A 20,315-nucleotide genomic window follows, 5' to 3' on the forward strand; every position below is an offset into this window, starting at 1 on the left:
CTGCAGGCCAGCTCCTGCAGTTTCGATAAGCGGGGAGTGGGGGGACTCCCAGAGTAGGTTTTGGCCCAAGTGCCATTAACCCCGGTACACCTCTGTGGATTACTGTTAATCATTTCATAAAACCTGCACCGTATCTGCTTTACTGGTCTTGTACTTCACCTATTTATTTATTTATTTACTTTAGATTTATTAGCCGCTCTCCCCAGGAGCGCTCAGGGCGGTGCACAACACCATATAACTATTAATAATATAATTAAAAACCAATAACAATATAACTTTCTAACAAAACCAGAATAAAACTCAGATGGTGATAAAAACCTGTCCTTCCCTCAGAATAAAACTCAGATGGCGATAAAAACCCTCCCTTCTCCCCCCACCCCCCAGAGCCCACCGGTGGCCAGGACGATGGAACCATTACCTATGCAAGGTAATTGACCTGAATAGCCCAGGCTGGACCAATCTCATCACTTCTCAGAAGCTAAGCAGGCTTGGCCCAGGCAAGTATATCGATGAGAGACTCCCAAGGAATACAGGTTCAGCATGATGGACACCCCATCCCAGTACTGAATAGGGACCTATAATTCTTATCTCATGACAGATGCTAATTTTCTGCTCTCAAGCATTTCCCCTCTTCTCCAACTAAGCCAGGGGTCCCCAAACTTTTTAAACAGGGGGCCAGTTCACTGTCCCTCAGACTGTTGGAGGGCCGGACTAAAAAAAACTATGAACAAATTCCTATGCACAAATGATTGTAAAATGTTTGATTTCACCTTTCAGCCTTTCTGTCATGGTCTATTTTTAGAACAGTGACCAAAGTACGTCAAGTACAGGGTGGGCTCCAAATATTGTTGGGGAGGCTGTGGAATACCTTCTGCTGTTAAAAAAAAAGCAGAACTTTCCCAATGAGGCATTCCATCTAACCCAGGATCAGGTATCTTCCTGGGTTCTTCCCTCCCTAGCAGCCAGCGAGCGATTCGCCAGCCTGGCTGATGCCAATGGGAGTGAGGCGGAATAGAAAGCCTGAGAGCAACACATGGAGTAGCCGAGAGGGAAGGGCGGAGCAGGCGTTGCCACATGTAAGGTTTCCAACTCTGGGTCAGAAAATTCATGGAGATTTGGGGGTGCCATCATGTAACTGCAATCAACAGCCGTTGGGGCCAGTTCCTCCTCTCCCTCGAGCCCCCACTGCACATGAATGGAGCCATGGCTGCCATGCCTGGCGGGCTGGATAAATGCCTTCAGGGGGGCACATTTGGCCCCCGGGCCGTAGTTTGGGGACCCCTGAACTAAGCTGTATTATACCTTTGAATTGTTTACAAGCATTCTTTTCAACACCTCTCCCACTTATGATGGATAAAAAGACTCGGAGATCTCCATTCCTACTAGTGTCTGGTAAAGGAAGCTATGACTCTCTAAAGCTTGTACCCTGAAACTCTTGTTAATCTCTATGTTGCTACTGGATACAAATCTAACTGTTCTACTGTAAACCAATTCAGCTTCTCTCAGAAATGATTGTAAATGATTACATATGGCAAGGGCTGGTTTTAACAAAATGCCGCTAGAGGGCGCTAAACCCTAATGCAAAAGAGAGACTTAGAAAAGGACATGCATTGCACAAAGGATGAAAAGAAGGCTGCCTGATATAGCCCAATCTCAAATCTCAGAAACTGTGGGGTTGATATTTGGAAGGGAGACCACCAATGAAGACTGTAGGAGAAGGAACTGGTTCTCACTTGCTTTGAAAGCTGTTTGTGGTTGCTGCAACTGTACACATGCACAAAGGAACTGCTTTCACTTTGCAGCCATGTAATTCTCCAATAAATTGATATACACGTTTAAATGAGAAACGAGTAAACATTTGATCCAAAATTAGAAAAGCAGTTTCTTTACACCTGGCTTTTCTCTATCTTAAGGAGTCATAAATCAGCTGACGATCATATTATTTTATTATTATTATTATTATTATTTTATTAAACTTATAGGCCGCCTATCCCCGAAGGGCTCAAGGCGGCTTCCCTTCCTCTCCCCACAGCAGGCACCTTGTGTGTGGTAGGTGAGGCTGAGAGAGTTCTGAGGAAACTGTGACTGACCCGAGGTCTCCTCACACACTTCATATGGAGGAGTGGGGAATCAACACCAGTTCTCCTGATTACAGTCTGTCATTCTTAACCACTACATACAAACTGAGCAATAGCTGCCTAGTGCGTCTTGCTGTAGATAGTTTTTGTTTACTGTGCTTCATTTATCAAGTACCAATCCAACTGAATTGTGGTTCAATTAGAATAGTTCGCTTTAAGAAAGGCATTGTTCTACCGTGATCATTGAAAATCCTGCTGTGTTGTGGATCAAAATATGCACCTTCCAAATGATATTTTAATTTACTATAAGACTAAATAAATGTAATGACACCTTTTACTTTTCAGAATGTTATAGAATTCAAACCAGCAATTTCAGTCCATGATTTAAATATAACAGTCCAAAACAAGTTCTCTCTTTGTATTTCATATACTTCCTCAAAGAATAATTATTGCTTGATGTAGCCAGTAATATATGTTGATTTAGAACTAAATAGAGCATCATACTATTATAATTTCTTTAAAATTTGATTTCAGTATTGTGTGTGTGTGTGTGTATAAAATTTCAGTGTGTGTGTGTGTGTGTGTATGTGTATGTGTGTGTGTGTGTGTACGTACGTACACACACACACACACACACACACACACACACACACACACATATAAGATTTTTCAGATCTTTGTCAGTGGTTTTTGTTACAATTCAGTTTTGTTACACTGTACTAATTCTTATCAGAGTGCTGCAAAAGGACCTCTTTCAATTCCTTATCCCCTTCTCCAATAATATAAAAACTACTTTACATGAAGCTGGAAAAAGAGAAGTATTTTTCATCTCTGCTGATGACTGCTACTTTGCCGGACAGTGTATCTCTTTAATATCAGGCCAGTTGCTAAAGGTCATATTTGAACCCTAACACTGTTTCCTTCCCATGGCCTGTTGCAATCTCTGTGGTATGCTTTTGGGCAAGCTTTTTGAAACGGCCATTGTGCATCAGTAACGAGTTATGAAGGGAACAGATCTTATTTGGTGGCCCTTGTCCAATTGTAGAATTCTTTTTCCTGGAAGTTTGCCTGCTTCCAGGCCTGAGTGTTTTCAGGAAGCAGTAGAAGATCTTTTCATTCGGGCAGGCATCTTGGAACTGATTTTTTTTTGTATTTTTTGAAGTACCAATCCAACCTAAATCTGGTTAAACTAGAATAGTTTGCTTTAAGAAGATCATTGTTGTATCATGATCATTGCAATTCCTTTAAGTCAAAGTTAGGGTTTCCATTTTCAAATCAGCGGCTGAGATTCAAATGACTGCTTAAGAACTACCCTATGTGGAAATTACATACAGCCAGCAGTTCCACTGCCGCTACAAAATCCTCAGTGTCTTACAATATGTAGTGCAATACTATGTGTAGCTACCATTCCAGGTCTGTTGATTTCAATGGGCTTGGGCTGGAATGCCCTTGCAAATGATTACACTGACATACTAGTACATTTTTGTCAAATGTGATTATATACATCTCTATTTCGGGGAGAAAGCTAGTTTGGGTTATACATATCATGAGCTACATGTTAGACACACCCCTAAGGATAACTGAGTTAATTTTGTGAAGACTCAAACCAGACAAATATGTCACAGATACTACTTAAATCTTTTGAGTTTTCCATTGTTGGTATGCCTTTTGTGAAAAACAGAGATACGGTTTTCAGTTCATTTTTTAATTGGCCATGCAGGAAGGTTGGATTTACAATTATATTTCCACATTTCTGCGTTTTTGTTGCTTATGAAGGCATGCCTTCTCTCTGAAGTTCATTCCTGTACTTTTGCCACCATGTTTTCCCATGAAATGATGCTCATATGACCACAATGTCCCTTCAAAATTTTGGTCTCTTCTCACAATTTGGAGGGGGGGTATCCTGTCAGTTTCATAATGCAGATCATCCATCCGTCCTTCCATTTGTTTCTCCATTGGATAAGCAGTTCTATCAGGATAAACTTCTTGTTACACTCTTCTACCCAACGGCAATTACTCCACTATTTCTCTCTGTTTTTATTGCAACTGCTGCTGAGATCAGGAGGGAGGGTTTTTTAAAATTTTGCTTCTGATATGGAAAATGGATTTTTGTCTGGATAGTGTTTAAGACTTTCTAACACCTTTTTGTGTCTTTTATAAATAGCTATGCAATTCTGATCAACTGTGGGAGATGACTGTGCACAATTTATGTGAGAATATTACTGAAGAAATGACAGCACTGGCTCGTGAAGTGGGCTGGAAGCAGTTGTTCTTCACTAATAAACTTCAACTGCAGCTCCAGCTCCGAAGGAGGAGACAGAAGGAAGTCAACTGAGCAGAAAGGAATAAAGATGTGTTCTTCCTAGTGGCAACTGTTATAAAGTGGAGATTTGTTCTAATAAAAGTATTGTGTGTTTTTTTTTAGAAGAGAGCTGTTTAGAAAATTTAAGTGAACATTTAGCCTTTCTTTTTGTCATATATTAATAAGATTTCTTTTGCCACAACACAATTCATAGAGATTTATTTTCATAATCTCTGAGGTGCTTCACATGTGGAGTCTGTGAAGCTCCAGAATGTTCTAGAAATCTAGTCTGAGAATTGGGGCTTGAATCCCTTACCTGAGGGAGGATATTACCCCTCTGCACATGCCATAATGGGAGGGGCAGTGTTCTTATTGACTTCTGCTCACCTCATAGAAATCAGATCCATGACTGTTCTTCTGAGAGTTTTTTCTTCTACCTTTTTGCCCTTTCTCATTCCTGTCCTGAAATAGATATGCTAGTTGATCTCCCCCATTTTCACCTACCCTACTTCCAGTGGTGGGATTCAAATAATTTAACAACTGGTTCTGGTGGTGGGATTCAAATAATTTAACAACTGGTTGTTTACAAGCACCATTTCAACAACCGGTTCTCCCGAAGTGGTGCGAACCTGCTGAATCCCACCACTGCCTACTTCTATCCTTGAATGGTTATAGAAAAGCAATCCAGTTACATAGCATCAACCCTAGCTGTTTCTTGAGATCTATTAAAATCTACAGCAAAGTGAAAGTCAAGGCATTTCACAATAGGAAAGACACATATACATATTTTAATAAATATAAATAGCAGCAACCGACTCAACGGGGGCAGCCATTGCAGCTGTGGTGAGCAAAAGAGGCAAAGGGTGGTTGCATGCAAAGTGCAATGCTTAGCAGAGAAGTTTGCAGGGAACTGCATTGATTGGCTCCGAGCCGTAAAGGCGGGAGGAGCAGGAGTATATAAGGCGCCACACCCTGAGCTTGGCCTTCTTGGCTGCTGAGACTCAGGAGCAGCGTGGTGCATCGTTGGAGCTGAAGCTCTACGCTTATAGCCAAGAGAGAGGCGGATTTCGGGTCTGACTGGTTAACACTGGGATTAAAAGCGGCTGCGGGATCCTGAAAGTGAGGGGAGCCAGCCATGTTTCAGGGGTAGTCGGAGCGGTTATCCAAACCCTTCCAAATGGTTATAGAAAAGCAATCCAGTTACATAGCATCAATCCTAGCTGTTTCTTGAGATCTATTAAAATCTACAGCAAAGTGAAAGTCAAGGCATTTCACAATAGGAAAGACACATATACATATTTTAATAAATATAAATGTCAAAACACAGAGAAAATGCACCAATAACCTAAACAAAGAAAGAAACCTGATGTTTCCAAGTTGTCCATATTTATTTTTTATTTATAATATGATTTCTAAGCCATCCTTCCCCTTAGAAAGCTCAGGGCAGCTTACAACAATTATGTCTCTCATGTAACTAATAATTAAAGTAAATCAATTAAAAACAGGTGTTTTCCTCAAGGGTACCCTGAGATATGAAGAGCGAGGTGAAGGGCACCATGACCTCGAAAAGGTTGGGAAACACTCCTCCAGGATAAGTCAATGCATTCACCTCCAGTAGAGTTGTGGCATTAGGAAGGTTGAGAACCACTGGTGTAGAAGCTGGATGTGCTGAAGAAGAAAGTATATTCTTCCTCAGTTTAATCATTTAAAATAGCTAATTATCAGATTATACTAAATTGTTATCAAGATTCCCTGTGGAAACAAATGACCCTGTACTTAGAATTTATCCCCGGGGGTAAAATCTTCAGTTTTACCTCCAAGCAGAGCTCGCATAAGTATTGAGGCCGTGAAGCTTTCGTGTAAATAAAAAGATTAACACTTCAACATACAGTTCTAGATCAGGCATCGCCCTGCTAATTCTACAATCTGGCCTTCGTGAAGTTTGCCTTAGATGATATTACGTCTAACTGGAGGCTTCATTGGTATGCTTTATCTAAACAGAATGACATAAAGATAGAAGTTCTTCCACTTGAAAATTCCAGCCTCATTAATGAAGTTGCAGGAGAATAAAGAAATGTAGAAACACCACTAAATCTTTAGGGTTAATGACACAAAATCTTCCATCTTGCACAAAAAACCTATAATAAGACTTACATTTTCGATCAGAAAACTTACAGGTATATAATACTGGCAGGGCACCTGTGCTTCGCTACGCATACTTCATCACAGGTTCTCTATGAGTTTCAGGGTGACATTCAACATACTTCTTTACAGCCTGTTTGTGCACTTTGGGGTGACATGCAGCATATTTCCTCACAGCCTGTCTGTGGACTGATGGGTTTCGCATATTTTGCAGCTTCTTGTTGTTGTTGTTGTTGTTGTTGTTGTTGTTTATTCAATTTGGTATACTGCCCCATCCCCGGAGGGCTCTGGGCAGTGTATAACATCAACATAAAATACAATAACAAAAGGGGCGAGTAAATAACCAATAAATACCTAACATTAAGAACTCAGCCCCATAAACTCTAAAATATTAATTTAATTTAAAACAGTGATTGCTACATCCTCCTAACGAGGGAAGAGGGGGTTACGGTGGGTCCCAAAGATGTAAAGGGACCCTCACAGGAGAACAGAGGGGGCACAATTCAGCGACTGGTCTCTCCAAAGGCCTGGTGGAACAACTCAGTCTTACAGGCCCTGCAGAAATTGCCGAGATCCCGCAGGGCCTGGACAGCTGGAGGGAGAGTGTTCCACCAGGCCGGGACCAGAGCCGTAAAGGCTCTGGCCCGAGTGGAGGCCAGTCGCATCATCGAGGGGTCAGGGACTTCCAGTAGATTTGCCTCTGCTGAACGCAGGGATATATGGGGTAATGCGGTCCCGAAGGTACGAAGGTCCCAGGCCGTGTAAGGCCTTGAAGGTCAACACCCACATCTTGAAGATGACTCGGAATTCAATTGGAAGCCAATTGCAGGCGGCGCAGCACAGGCTGAATGTGATCTCAAAAGGCGCCCCCTGTAAGCAGGCAAGCCGCCACATGTTGGACCAGTTTTAACTTCCAGATCAGACGCAAGGGAAGGCCTGTGTAAAGCGAGTTACAATAGCTCTTAGTATCTTTGGAGGTGACCGCTGCAATGGACTGGCACAGTGGCTAGGTCTGCATGGGAGAGGAAGGACCGCCAACCAGCTTCCTGTAGTCGTCTTTTTATAATGCAATGTGTTATTGCTCTCTTTCACCTGGTGGGCTCCAAAAGATGTCATGTGGAAGCAGCCGTATTTTTGGGATGCAGAAAGGAAGTGTTCTGCAATTGGGTGCTGATGAGTGAGAAGGCTGTGAAGAGGTTCAGGGTAGGGTTGAAGCGGCAGGAGTTGATCTCGTACCTACCACTGCAGCACATTCCTCTGGACTCCATCCCGCCACTTCCAGAGCACCACTACCAATTCGCCAATAAGGGTGGATCGGAGGCTTCGAGAGCAATAACAAACTGAAACTCTCCACAGTAATAAATCTGATGTCCGTGATAAGCAAAACCTGGACAAATAAGCTACATCAGTAGTCCATAAGTGATACAGTGTGGTTTGTAATCATATTTTGATAGCATTTGGGCTGAAAAGGTGTTGTTAACGTGAGGGTGGGTTGATGGAGTACTTTTCGAGAGCTCCGTCTGGGTTAACTCTTCAGCGTGACATATCTGTAAAGTATTAACTTTTTTGCGCCTGTTTGTGAATCCTTTGAAAGTGACATGCAAGCATATTTCCCGCCAGCCCGTCTGTGGATCGAATGATGTAATGAGTTTTCAAATAGGTTCACGTGCGTTGTGGAGGGCGGTGGTAGAGTGCAGTTGGTGAAGGACATGAAGCTGGTGGTGTTGAACTGTCACCCTTAGAATGTTCAAGCAGCATGTCTGTGGACTGAGCAGTTGGTTTGCCTTTAGAATATTAACGAAGATGGCCAGAGATGAGCAGTTAAAACAGTTAATAGGTAATAAATCAAGTGAAAGTGAATATTTTGGGAAATCCTTTCTTAGTGAGCACCTGGAGTACATGAGGAACAGGTGTGCCAGATTTCATGTGTGTGGCTTCTGTGGTTTTTGAGTTCTGTGCATGAGTCAGTCAGTGAGTCAGTGAGTGGTATTTCACGTTTATAGATATAGATAACACTTCCAAACCCCTTATACAGTAGAACCCTGAATTTCGTTGACCTCTAATTTTGTTGGTTTCGAATTTAGTCAATGTTTTTCCCTGAAAATTTGCCGGTTCTGGAATTCCTTTTTTTTTTTTTTTTTTTTTTTTTTTTTTTTTGCTCGATCGCCTTAATTTTGGGTTTCGGTGCAAAAAAGCTAGAAGTGAAACTAATTGCCCTTTCCTTTTGTAATGGGACCAGCTAAGGCGCAATTCGCTGGAGAACTGCAGGCAGAGAACAGAGCTACTGTGCAGTATTGAGAGTTTCTGTTGTGAGAAAGCTTATTTAGTGCCAGGTAATTGAGCGATATGTGTGGGGGGGAGGGGGTGCAACTTTTGCCTGCTTTGTGGCATGTTCATTTTGCCTCCTTTGACGTGCAGTGCTTAGTTGTGTGGTCGGGGGGGGGGGGCTGCTGGAGAAAGTGAAGTAGAGAAAGTAAAGTTTTGGCTCATTTTAGTTAGTGTTGTGTGGGGCAGCTTTTGGAAAACCAAAAGGGTGAACTTTTTGGCTCCTTTAATTAGGGTGTGTGTGTAGGAAGTGACTCCAGAATGTGTGCATAAGAGTTAGGGTATCCATAGAATAAGTTTCTGCAGGTTAAATGTTCATGTTCAGGTTGAATGTTCATCTTAAATGTTTGAAATGGTCTTTTCATCATGTGAAGTTGTCTTTTATATTCAGTAAACACTATATTTTTACTCAAAAATTGTGTTTTTGCCATTATTTTTGGGTGTTCAGAACGAATTAACTTGAATTAACGAATTAACAGAACGAATTTGCATTGATTCCTATGGGAAAGTTCACCTCGAATTTAGTCGATTTCGAATTTAGTCGATGACTTTCGGATGGATTATGGACTAAATTCGAGGTTCCACTGTACAAAATATTACAGTCTATCTGCTTATCAACGCAGAAGGACGTTTGTAAGATCCAAAGGCTAATCTAGATCAGTGTCTCATTGTATTGCCTGTCTGCAACCCCAAAGGATATTCTCAGTGGTTAGGGCCACATTCCGAGCCCAGTTAAGGCCAAAAGAATGTATCAGCTTCCTGTATCTAGACTAGTAGCAAATTCTTATCCTGTTCCAGTCATTGTATCTCAACCTAAGGTTTGGGAGTGCACATAAATTTGGAGGAATAAAAACTTCTCTGTACTAAATGCATCTTATTCAAAGGGGAGATATTGCACTCTGTCCAAAAGCTTAGTGTGTGCCCCCCCCCCAAGAAATATGAAGGATATTTGCTTTCTTATTTATTTGCTTCATTTATATCTTGGCTTTCTCCCCAATGGGAACCTACAGCTGCTTACATTATTCTCCTTTCCTCCATGCTATCTTCACAATAACCCACGTAGTTCCCTTAGACTGGGTTAGGCTACACTACTTCTCACACTGATTCTTCTTGTGAGAAAATTTTAAACCTGTCACTTTAAAGCATTCCAGATGTTAAGAAGTTGTTAAGGATCATGGTAGCCATAACATATATTTAGGTGCCATCCAGTGGTGGGATTCAAATAATTTAACAACTGGTTGTTTACAAGCACCATTTTAACAACTAGTTCTGCTGAAGTGGTGCGAACCTGCTGAATCCCACCACTGGTGCCATCCCTTCAAAACTAGTTTGTGTGACATTTTCATCTCATTTCAGAGAAATAAATCCTCACATTGAGCATCCGCAGTACCCTCATTCACTCTATTTTGTAGAACTTTTTTTAAAAAAAATCTAGCAATGTTAACAGGTAGTTCCACTTGAATGGAGAGCTCACTGCATGGGTTACACTATAAAAGAAATTCCTCTGAAGAAAAAGTGCATACAAATGGTACAAAATATTCTACAGGTAGCCACAAAACACCACCGTTCTACATGAACTAGCAGCGATATATGGGAATGGCTTTAACATACAACATCATTGTTCAGGTAATTCACATTGCCAGCATCCAAAGCATACTGGCAGAGCATCACATTTGAATAATCACAGAATGGGCACAACAAATCCAATATGTTCTCCCCTTCCTGCCTTTATTAGGATTACCCAGACATAGACTCATTCCATACATGCAGAATAATGCACTTTCAAACTGCTTTCGGTGCTCTTTGAAGCTGTGCGGAATAGCAAAATCACTTGCAAACAGTTGTGAAAGTGGTTTGAAAATGCATTATTTTGTGTGTGCGGAAGGGGCCATAGATCCGTTTACTTCCAGCTTGAAAAGGAAATGTATCCAGTTTTGCCTTTGAGTGGCAAAGGATCCTTTGTTTCTTGGGGATGCCTTTCAAAGTATGGCAATTGTATGCCTTTTTACAGGTCCTTTAATATCAAAGATTCTGTACAAAATCAAACAAGACAGAACACACTGCGTTGTAATAGCCCCTTGGTGGCAGAGATAGGTGGTTTGCAACTGAGGCTGTCAAGAGGGAGGAGCAGACAGAAACTAAATTCCCAGCACCAAAATCAGCCAGCAGCTCCATGGAGCTGGAACTCTGCCAGTCTTTCAGCATTGTGTGTCTTGCCTGTTGTTTTCCTGCAACATGGATGAAAAAAATCCGTAGCTCCTGGGGTGAACAGGACTGCATTCAGGAGCAAAGCTTCCACCTCAGGCAACAGCACCATCATTCATCTGTATATTTTAGGAATTGTATATTTTGCCTCCCCTGAGATCTGCTGTATGAAACAAAAGGTTCTGGCAAGTTGCTTTCTGCTTTCCAAAATTGGCAATGCCCACAGCCTAGAGCCAGCCAGCTGCTGAGTGGAATCCTTCCTTCCCCATCATAGATATGTACAGGAATTTGGGGGATAGTGTCTTGCCATTACAGATATGTGCATGTACTTGTATGTCTTGCAATTATAGATGTGTGTGAACATATGAAAGAAAGGTATTTCATCTTCAAACTACACCCAGCAAAGCAGCGTTGAGTCCAGCACTTTCTCAAAAGGGAGACGCTATCAAACAGATTACTTTTCCAAGCTTGAACTACTTAAGTAAATAAGCTTTAGTAATGTAATAACTGTATTACTTAAGATAAGCAAAAGCAATTTAAAGAGGAAGTTTTTGAGTTCAGCAAACCTCTCATCAGTGTGTATGTTAAGCAAGACCACAAAAGGGGAAAGGAAAGTATATTGTAGGGCATGACAGAAAGGACACTTCCAAGCCTGCTTCATGTAATACCGGTAGTTTTAAAACAGTATGAAGAAGATATTACAGATAGCTGTCATCACAGATAAATGTGCATAGGTCTGCATCCTGAATTATATTAGCAATACTTGTAACTATAACAGCATATGGCTGGATAGCAAAGCAATGGTCCTTCTCCATCTGGAGATACTAGCCAGTAGACAGTTGGATATCCCATAGTGCTAATTGGATCACATACATCTCTTGTAAATAGAGTAGCTAGATAGATGATAGATAGATGACAGACAGACAGACAGACAGACAGACAGACAGACAGACAGACAGACAGACAGACAGACAGACAGACAGACAGACAGACAGACAGATAGATAGATAGATAGATAGATAGATAGATAGATAGATAGATAGATAGATAGATAGATAGATAGATAGATAGATAGATAGGTTAACAAGCAAAGCTAGATATCAATTTTAGGTGGCATATTAAGTGTATATTCAAATTGGATACTGTAATCAATAAAGAAAATATTGCTTTTTCAGGTATTATGAACTTATAATCAAAGCTTAAAAACTATTATGACAAGTTGCAAAGCAAATTGCTAGGCTAAGCATTGTTAGAATTTAGAAGTTCATGTGTGAAGCTTCAGTTGGAAACATGGGAAACCACATAATAGCTTATCTGCAAACAAGTATTCAAGAAGTTATACACCTGTGACCAAGGGTCGCAAGCAATGTTAGTAAAACTGCAAGATATGGAATAGGGCCGCTGTTATAGTTAAGTGAAGCCTGTGTTGAGAAAGTAGGTCGGGTGGTTGTTGACAAGTACACATTGACCTGACAAGGAACTTGCACTTGTGTTTGTGGTTAGAAATACCTGGTACTGCCAGGAGGCTATAACCAAATGAGGATAAAAACAAATAATGGCCTGGGGGCTGCAAAATTAGAGTAATTGGAGATGTAATCAGGAGCGGGACTTCACGTGGTATGTTTGTGCAAACATGGTAGGATGTAAACTTTTGGTCTCTCATGATCCAATGGGAACCTAGAGGAGGGACCCCTGGCCTGCCGAGGGAAATAAAATATAATCATGCTGCTGTTTGCTATCAACACACCTGCCTGTTACCCAGACGCCTGTTGCTTGCAAGGACGTATTCTAATAAAACTTTGCTGATTCCACCAATTTTGCTCAAAGTTCTTTAAAGGAGTCTTGAACCCATGTTTCTAACAATACCATGTGCAAATTCTCTGACCTATGAATGAGATTTTGCTTTGGGAGTCTACAGGTCTCCAATAAGTAGCAGATGCAAATTGTTCTTCACAGAACTGCTTTTGTCCCATTGAGGAGAAAGGTGGAGTATAAATGAAGTAAATAAGTAAACAAAGTAATATCTTGCCCTTTAAAAACCTGTCTTACATCAAAAATTGAAGGACATCACTTAACTGGTACTGAAGTTTATTAAGTTTGCTTTATGCTGGATTTAACTGACTTTTAAAACTATTTTGGAAGACAGGACCATTCTATTTATGCATTGTTCCCACATACTGGCCATTTCCAACCTCACATAGACGTAAAGTAAAGATAAAATCCTTGGTATGCTGCTTGTACCAATATCTACAAAGATCTAAGAAGCCCAACAGCAGAAGGGAAGGACTGGCATTGTTGAACATTTGAGTTCCCCATGTCAATGAACTAATACATTTCAAATACCGGTAACTTAACCTGAGCAAATACTTGTAGTATAAAAAGTCTTTAACCTTATAAAATCCATTAAAGTGTTTTGAAATGCTTGCTGAGATATTGAATGGTTACATAGAGCCAAGAAGAGGGCCCAGACCTTTCTCCAGGGCCCCACCCTGAGGTGGAATTTTATTTCATTTTAATTTTCTTGAATGATGTTAACTGGCTATAGGCCTGATTTAAATTGAAATCTCTCCTGCGGTTCAGCTCTGGGCTTGCCAACGGCTGGGTGTGCCCCAGTGTGGCATCACACAGCCCTGGGATTTCAAAGGCTTTGGGCATAATGATTGAGACACCAATAGAACTACTTGCATAAGAGAATCTCATCTTAAAACACTCTGTCAGATCAAGCTTTTAATGCTCAGATTCTTTTCATTATGCTTTAAGGCAACATACTATTCTTATAATGGATTTAAATGTAATTTGCCTGCTCTTTCAAACAGTTCATATTTCTATTAGTTAAGAACAGTTTAATTTCTCTAATCTTACACAGAGCACTTTGTGTTGTCATTGTGATATAATAATGAAGCTCTTCAAGTTAAGATTGCCTTTAAGTCAGAGCAATTATATGAATTTGTTTTGGTGCCAGTTTTTCATTACCATCACTCCCCAATCCATGCTCCAGATTGTGATACAAGCCTAAACTTTATTTAGCAGTCTATTGCTATATTTGATCTTTATAAAGTGTCATTCAGAGTTTTTAAGATTGTCAGTTACAATTTCATTTCTTGTTTAGTGGAATTATAACTTTTATTTAAAAATTGTCAGGTTCTACTTTTTTCATTTTGTTCGTTCATTCGTTCATTCAGTTTCTATACACCCTTCCAAAACTTAGGGTGGTTTTCAATGGAATAAATATCACAACAAAATAAAATTAGAAACCAACACTTATTCCATTATTACAGTATTCAGAATTTGTTCAAGCATTTACTTGAGATACATTGAATTATACCAATGATCTAGTTTCCCTACTTCATGACTGTCTAGGAGTCACTGGAAGTTCTATGATAAAACCATAGTGTTTGAGGCAATTCCTTCAGATGACTGATGTCACTTTTGAAGGGTGGGGGATTGACCATAATGTTTCTGTCAGTTCTTAGACATGTATGATATCAGCACCCCCCTTGTGCCCACCCACCTGGTCTCCTGCTGGCTGAGGCAGGCAAACCTATTCACGTGCCCTGTATGCACCTCCCAGCAGGTTCTTCTCGGTTTCTTTGACCAGCATTGACCCATTCTAGGTTATTACCAGTTGTCGCTCTTGTCTCCTACAGGAGAGAAAGGGGGATATAAATCCAAACTCTTCTTCTTTGGTGGTAAACAGTCTCTGAGCTGCAACCTGACTAAGCAGAGGGCACATCAGAGTCTCACACATCCTAGGCTGTTCCACAGCAACCAAGAAGCAGATTCACCAGAAGTGGACGTCTATTGCACAAAACGCCCTCATGCAAAAAAAAAAAAAAGTAGACTCCACGTGAACAGGAAAAAAATGGGAATCAGACTGGCACAATATTTTGAAAGTTGCAGATTTTTAACATTCTTGTCCAAAAGTTGATAATAACTGGAAAACGTTCATTTCAGATGACTTACAGCTATTATGATGAGGTAAATGTTCCTGGTCAGATCAACACTGGGGTGGCTCACCAGCCCAGAATGGCAGTAGGGGAGGTGGTTGGCACTAGGGAGTAGTGTGGGTGCCTGGACTGGCAAGCCTGCAGCAGCCTTAACTGGCCAGATCAGAAGCAGGGTGGGCAACTGTTTCTTCAGCTGGCTCATGGGCCTGATAAGCTCTCTCAGTAAGTCAGATCTGGCCCCCAGGACACATGTTTGACGCTGCTGTTTTAAGGAGACAGATGGGTTGTACATGGAAACATGCATACTTCATAACTGATCAGTGTACAAGGTGCTAGCTATCACCTTGAAAGCCCTTTAAAACATTGGAACTACATCCCTGAAGGACTGCCTCTCCTGCTATATTCTGCTTCAATAGATTCCCTAATCTGAGCACAGCTTTCTGAAGGTGCTACACTGCAAACAGGTATAATCAACAATTGCTTGTTCACGCACATTCTTTGTGGTAGCGCCTATGCAGTGGAATAGTCTACCAGAGGTTATTAGGAAGACCCCTGCACTTCTATTATTTCACCAAGTGCACAAAAACAGAATTTTTACAGTATTCTTATCGAAGGAGCAAAGCTGTGGTGTAATGATTCAGGAGGTGACCTTTATTGGGGAGAAAGTCTTTCCAAATAAGTTGGTCCATTCTGCACAGCCCAAATAAGACATCTTTAGGACATCTTGAAAAGGAGCAACTTGGCTTTTTCTTTCTGCACAGCACAAATAAAACGTTCTTAGGAGCCTTTTTTTTGTCTGCATAGCAGATGTTTTATTTTTCCCACCTTCCACCCCACCCCATTAGAGCACTTGCTTTCATTTTTGCAGCAGCTTGCACACCCCCATTTTCGCCAGTTTGAGAGTCAGTGCTGCTGCCATTAGCTGCATTTGTTTCCCGCGGAAGTTTCCTCTGCTTGCAGCTCATCTGATTGCTATTTCCTTGCAAAATGTTCATTTGTTTTCCTGGTGATCCCATGTAGACTACCCAGTCCTTCAGTCCTTCGCAAACCCAATTCTCCACAGTCTGCTGCTTAATCACATGCTAGCCCTGTCTTGTCTGGATTCAGCTTCAGTTTGTTCTGCCTTCACCACCTGACCACAGCCTCAAAGCACCAGTTCAAAACCAAGACATACACATCTGGAGGATTGGATAATGAAACATAGAGCTGGGTGTCATCTGCATGTTGATGACACTCAAGCCCAACGTTCTGGACAAGATTCCATTCTACCACCACATTAAGAGGATCACTGGCAGGCTAAATGACTGAGACAAACCATTTTGTATTTTCTACCATGTTCTCAAATATTACAAAAATATTAAAACTTATGCACTTAATTCTTTTTTTAATTCTGTGTCTTATGGTGTCATAGATAATTTTCTTTAACAAAATACATAATATGGGAAAGCCATATTGATTTTACACAATGTTCTGTCCTCACATTGTTACAAAACATGTCATGCCTCTTGCCTTTCACATAAATTTCACTCAATTTAATATTGTGTTGAATGAAGTTGGTTCTAAAACAAAATTACAAACCTTTAACCAATTTCACCCAATATTTATAGCCCCATCTGTGAGAGAAACTGGCTTCCTGGTATTACATAATGAATTTTAAGATAGTAAAATAAAAAAACTGTTTGAAACTGCACACAAACAGTAAAGCAGGAATTTGGGGGAAAAAATCAAAGCATTTGTTAGATTTGAAAGCCCCTTGAGAGAGTCTTAAACTACATGTACATATTTAAAAAGATGTAGCCTTTGGTGGAAAATAATAAGGCATCTATTTCGAGAATTGCTTGATACATGGATAAAATGTTTATATTCTGAAGTAAAATGCCATGTACTAAGAGGCCAAATGACACATAACAGACACATCTGTATGTAAACTCCCCAAGGCAGCTGCTTCTAAGTAGAGAAGCTGTCAGGAGCAAGTGACTCATTCACTCATTCCCAACAGACAAGATGGGTTAGGGAGCTTAACTCATTCCCTTCCTGCTGTGCAACTCTTCCTTCCCACAACCATTATTTCCTCTATTATGTCTCAAACATATATTTGCAAGGTAGTCCTACAAGTGTAATGTTGAAGGATTTCATGCCCAGAATCAACTGACTGTTGTGGGGTTTTTCGGCTGTGTGGCCATAGGCTGGTAATTTTTGGTCCTAACATTTAGCCTGCGTCTATGGCTGGCATCTTCAGAAGCATATCACGGTAAGGAAAACACATCTTACTTTGATATGCCTCTGAAGATGACAGCCATAGATGCAGCCAAAACATTAGGAGCAAAAACTACTAGATCACAGTCGCAAAGCCTGGAAAATCCACACAAGCCAGTCACTAGAGAGGCCAACAAAAGCAAAAATGTCGTGGTAATGGGCGATTTTAACTATCCCCACATAAACTGGAAAAATGCATGTTCAGGTCATAGTAAGGAGAGAACATTCCTGGATATGCTAAATGACTGTGGCTTAGAGCAGATGGTTGTAGAACCAACCAGGGGAGAGGTGATCCTAGATCTAATTCTATGTGGGACCCAGGACCTGGTGCGGGAAGTCAGTGTTGTTCAGCCGATAGGGAACAGTGACCACAATGCTGTCAGATTCAGTATCTCTGCATGCGAACAAGTGACAACTACTAATGTAGTTACATTCGCCTTCAGAAAGGGAAATTTCTCAAAGATGAGGGGGATAGTGCGCAGGAAGCTGAAAGGGAAAATCAAGAGAGTCAAAAATGTCCAAAGTGCTTGGAGGTTATTTAAAAGCACAGTCTTAAAAGCTCATCTGGAATGTGTTCCGCAGGTTAGGAAAGGCAGCGCCCAGTCCAAAAGAAAGCCACCATGGTTAACAAGGGAGGCTGAGGAAATTATTAGGGAAAAAAAGATGTCTTTTAGAAAATGGAAGTCCAACTTAACTGATGAAGAATACCAGAGAGAACACAAATGGTGGCAAAAGAGAAGCAAGTTAGCTGTAAGGGAGGCAAAAAAGGATTATGAGGAACGCATGGCTGCGAACATCAAGACTAGCAACAAACAGTTCTCCAAGTACATCAAAAGCAGGAAGCCAGCTAGGGAAGCGGTAGGCCCGTTAGTTGATGAAGGAACAAAAGGTGTGCTAAAAGATGACAGGGAGATTGCAGAGAAGCTGAATGAATTCTTTGCATCTGTCTTCACCCAAGAGGTGAGGAAAATTCCTGCACCTGAACCAAGCTTCTTAGGAGGTGAATCTGAGGAACTAGCGAAGTTAGTGGTAGACAAGGAAGAAGTTCTGGCAGCCATTGATAAACTAAATGCTACCAAATCCCCTGGCCCAGATTGCATTCATCCAAGAGTTCTTAAAGAGCTCAAGCATGAAATTACTGATGTTCTCACATTAATATGCAACTTATCCCTGAAATCAGGCTCCATCCCTGAAGACTGGAAGATGGCCAATGTCACACCAATCTTTAAGAAAGGGTCTAGGGGGGCCCCAGGAAATTACAGGCCAGTCAGTTTGACATCTGTTCCTGGTAAATTAGTAGAATCTATCATTAAAGGTAAAATTATTAAACATGTAGAAAAGCAAGACCTGCTGAGGAAGAGTCAGCATGGCTTTTGTAGAGGCAAGTCCTGTCTTACAAACTTACTAGAGTTCTTTGAGGGTGTAAACAGGCATGTGGACAGGGGTGAACCGGTGGACATTGTCTACTTGGTTTTCCAAAAGGCTTTTGACAAAGTTCCTCACCAGAGACTGTTGAGAAAACTCAGCAATGAAGGAATAAGAGGAGAAGTCCTCCTATGGATTAAAAACTGGTTGAGGAACAGGAAACAAAGGGTGGGTATAAATGGGAAGTTCTCACAATGGAGAGATATAGGGAGTGGTGTCCCCCAAGGATCCGTTTTGGGACCAGTGCTCTTTAACTTATTCATAAATGACCTGGAAGTAGGGGTGGGTAGTGTGGTGGCCAAGTTTGCAGATGATACCAAATTATGTAGGGTGGTAAGAACCACAAAGGATTGCGAAAAGCTCCAAGCAGACCTTGATAAATTAGGTGAGTGGGCCCAGAAATGGCAAATGCAGTTCAATGTAGCTAAATGTAAAGTGATGCACATAGGGGCAAAAAATCCAAACTTCACATACAGGCTACAGGGGTCAGTGCTATCAGTCACAGACCAGGAAAGGGATTTGGGCGTCTTAGTTGATAGTTCCATGGGAATGTCAACTCAATGCATGGCAGCTGTGAAAAAGGCAAACTCTATGCTGGGGATAATTAGGAAAGGAGTTGATAATAAAACTGCAAGGATTGTCATGCCCTTATATAAAGCAGTGGTGTGACCGCACTTCGGGTACTGTGTTCAGTTCTGGTCGCCACATCTCAAAAAGGATATCGAAGAGATAGAAAAAGTGCAGAGAAGGGCAACGAGAATGATTGAAGGATTGGAGCACCTTCCCTATGAGGAGAGGCTGCAGCGTTTGGGACTCTTTAGTTTGGAGAGGAGACGTCTGAGGGGGGATATGATTGAAGTCTATAAAATTATGCACGGGGTAGAAAATGTTGACAGAGAGAAATTTTTCTCTCTTTCTCACAATATTAGAACCAGGGGGCATTCATTGAAAATGCTGGGGGGAAGAATTAGGACTAATAAAAGGAAACACTTCTTCACACAACGTGTGATTGGTGTTTGGAATATGCTGCCACAGGAGGTGGTGATGGTCACTAACCTGGATAGCTTTAAAAAGGGCTTGGACAGATTTATGGAGGAGAAGTCAATCTATGGCTACCAATCTTGATCCTCCTTGATCTCAGATTGTAAATGCCTTAGCAGACCAGGTGCTCAGGAGCAGCAGCAGTAGAAGACCATTGCTTTCACGTCCTGCATGTGAGCTCCCAGGGGCACCTGGTGGGCCACTGCGAGTAGCGGAATGCTGGACTGGATGGACTCTGGTCTGATCCAGCAGGCTAGTTCTTATGTTCTTATGTTCTTATCCTACAAGTGTTTAATAAGGCTTGGAGAAAGTTCCAATAGAAAAGCAGTCGATAAAGAAAAGATGACAGGGATAGGAGAGGAAAGCTGGGAATATCTCCTCTAGCTGAGTGTAACCTGTACTGAGCTTCTGTCCCCTCCTTCGTTACAGGCATTTAAGCTTATGCACAGCCAAAGCAGATGCTTTACCACTGAACCACAGATAGCCTCTTCCCCATGACGTTGGAGCACTGTACTGTTTATATGTTCAGTTTCATTTAAATAGTAGTTTTGTATTCATTTTATAAGCCACTTTGAGTACCACTGGGGAGAAAAA

General features: G+C 41.3%; 1 protein-coding gene across 3 annotated transcripts in view; it reads left to right on the forward strand.

Annotated features, from left to right (window-relative positions):
- Positions 1-4,482, forward strand: part of FBXO36 (F-box protein 36) — a 47,284-nt gene extending 42,802 nt beyond the window's left edge. For all 3 annotated transcript variants that reach the window (XM_048506500.1, XM_048506501.1, XM_048506503.1), the window contains exon 4: positions 4,243-4,482. In XM_048506500.1, coding sequence (XP_048362457.1) covers positions 4,243-4,413 — 171 coding nt within the window. In that variant the 3' untranslated portion in view covers positions 4,414-4,482. The remainder of the gene's footprint in view (positions 1-4,242) is intronic.
- Positions 4,483-20,315: the final 15,833 nt, after the last annotated feature.

Source organism: Sphaerodactylus townsendi, linkage group LG08 (assembly GCF_021028975.2).
Source record: "Sphaerodactylus townsendi isolate TG3544 linkage group LG08, MPM_Stown_v2.3, whole genome shotgun sequence".
Lineage (NCBI taxonomy): Eukaryota > Metazoa > Chordata > Lepidosauria > Squamata > Sphaerodactylidae > Sphaerodactylus > Sphaerodactylus townsendi.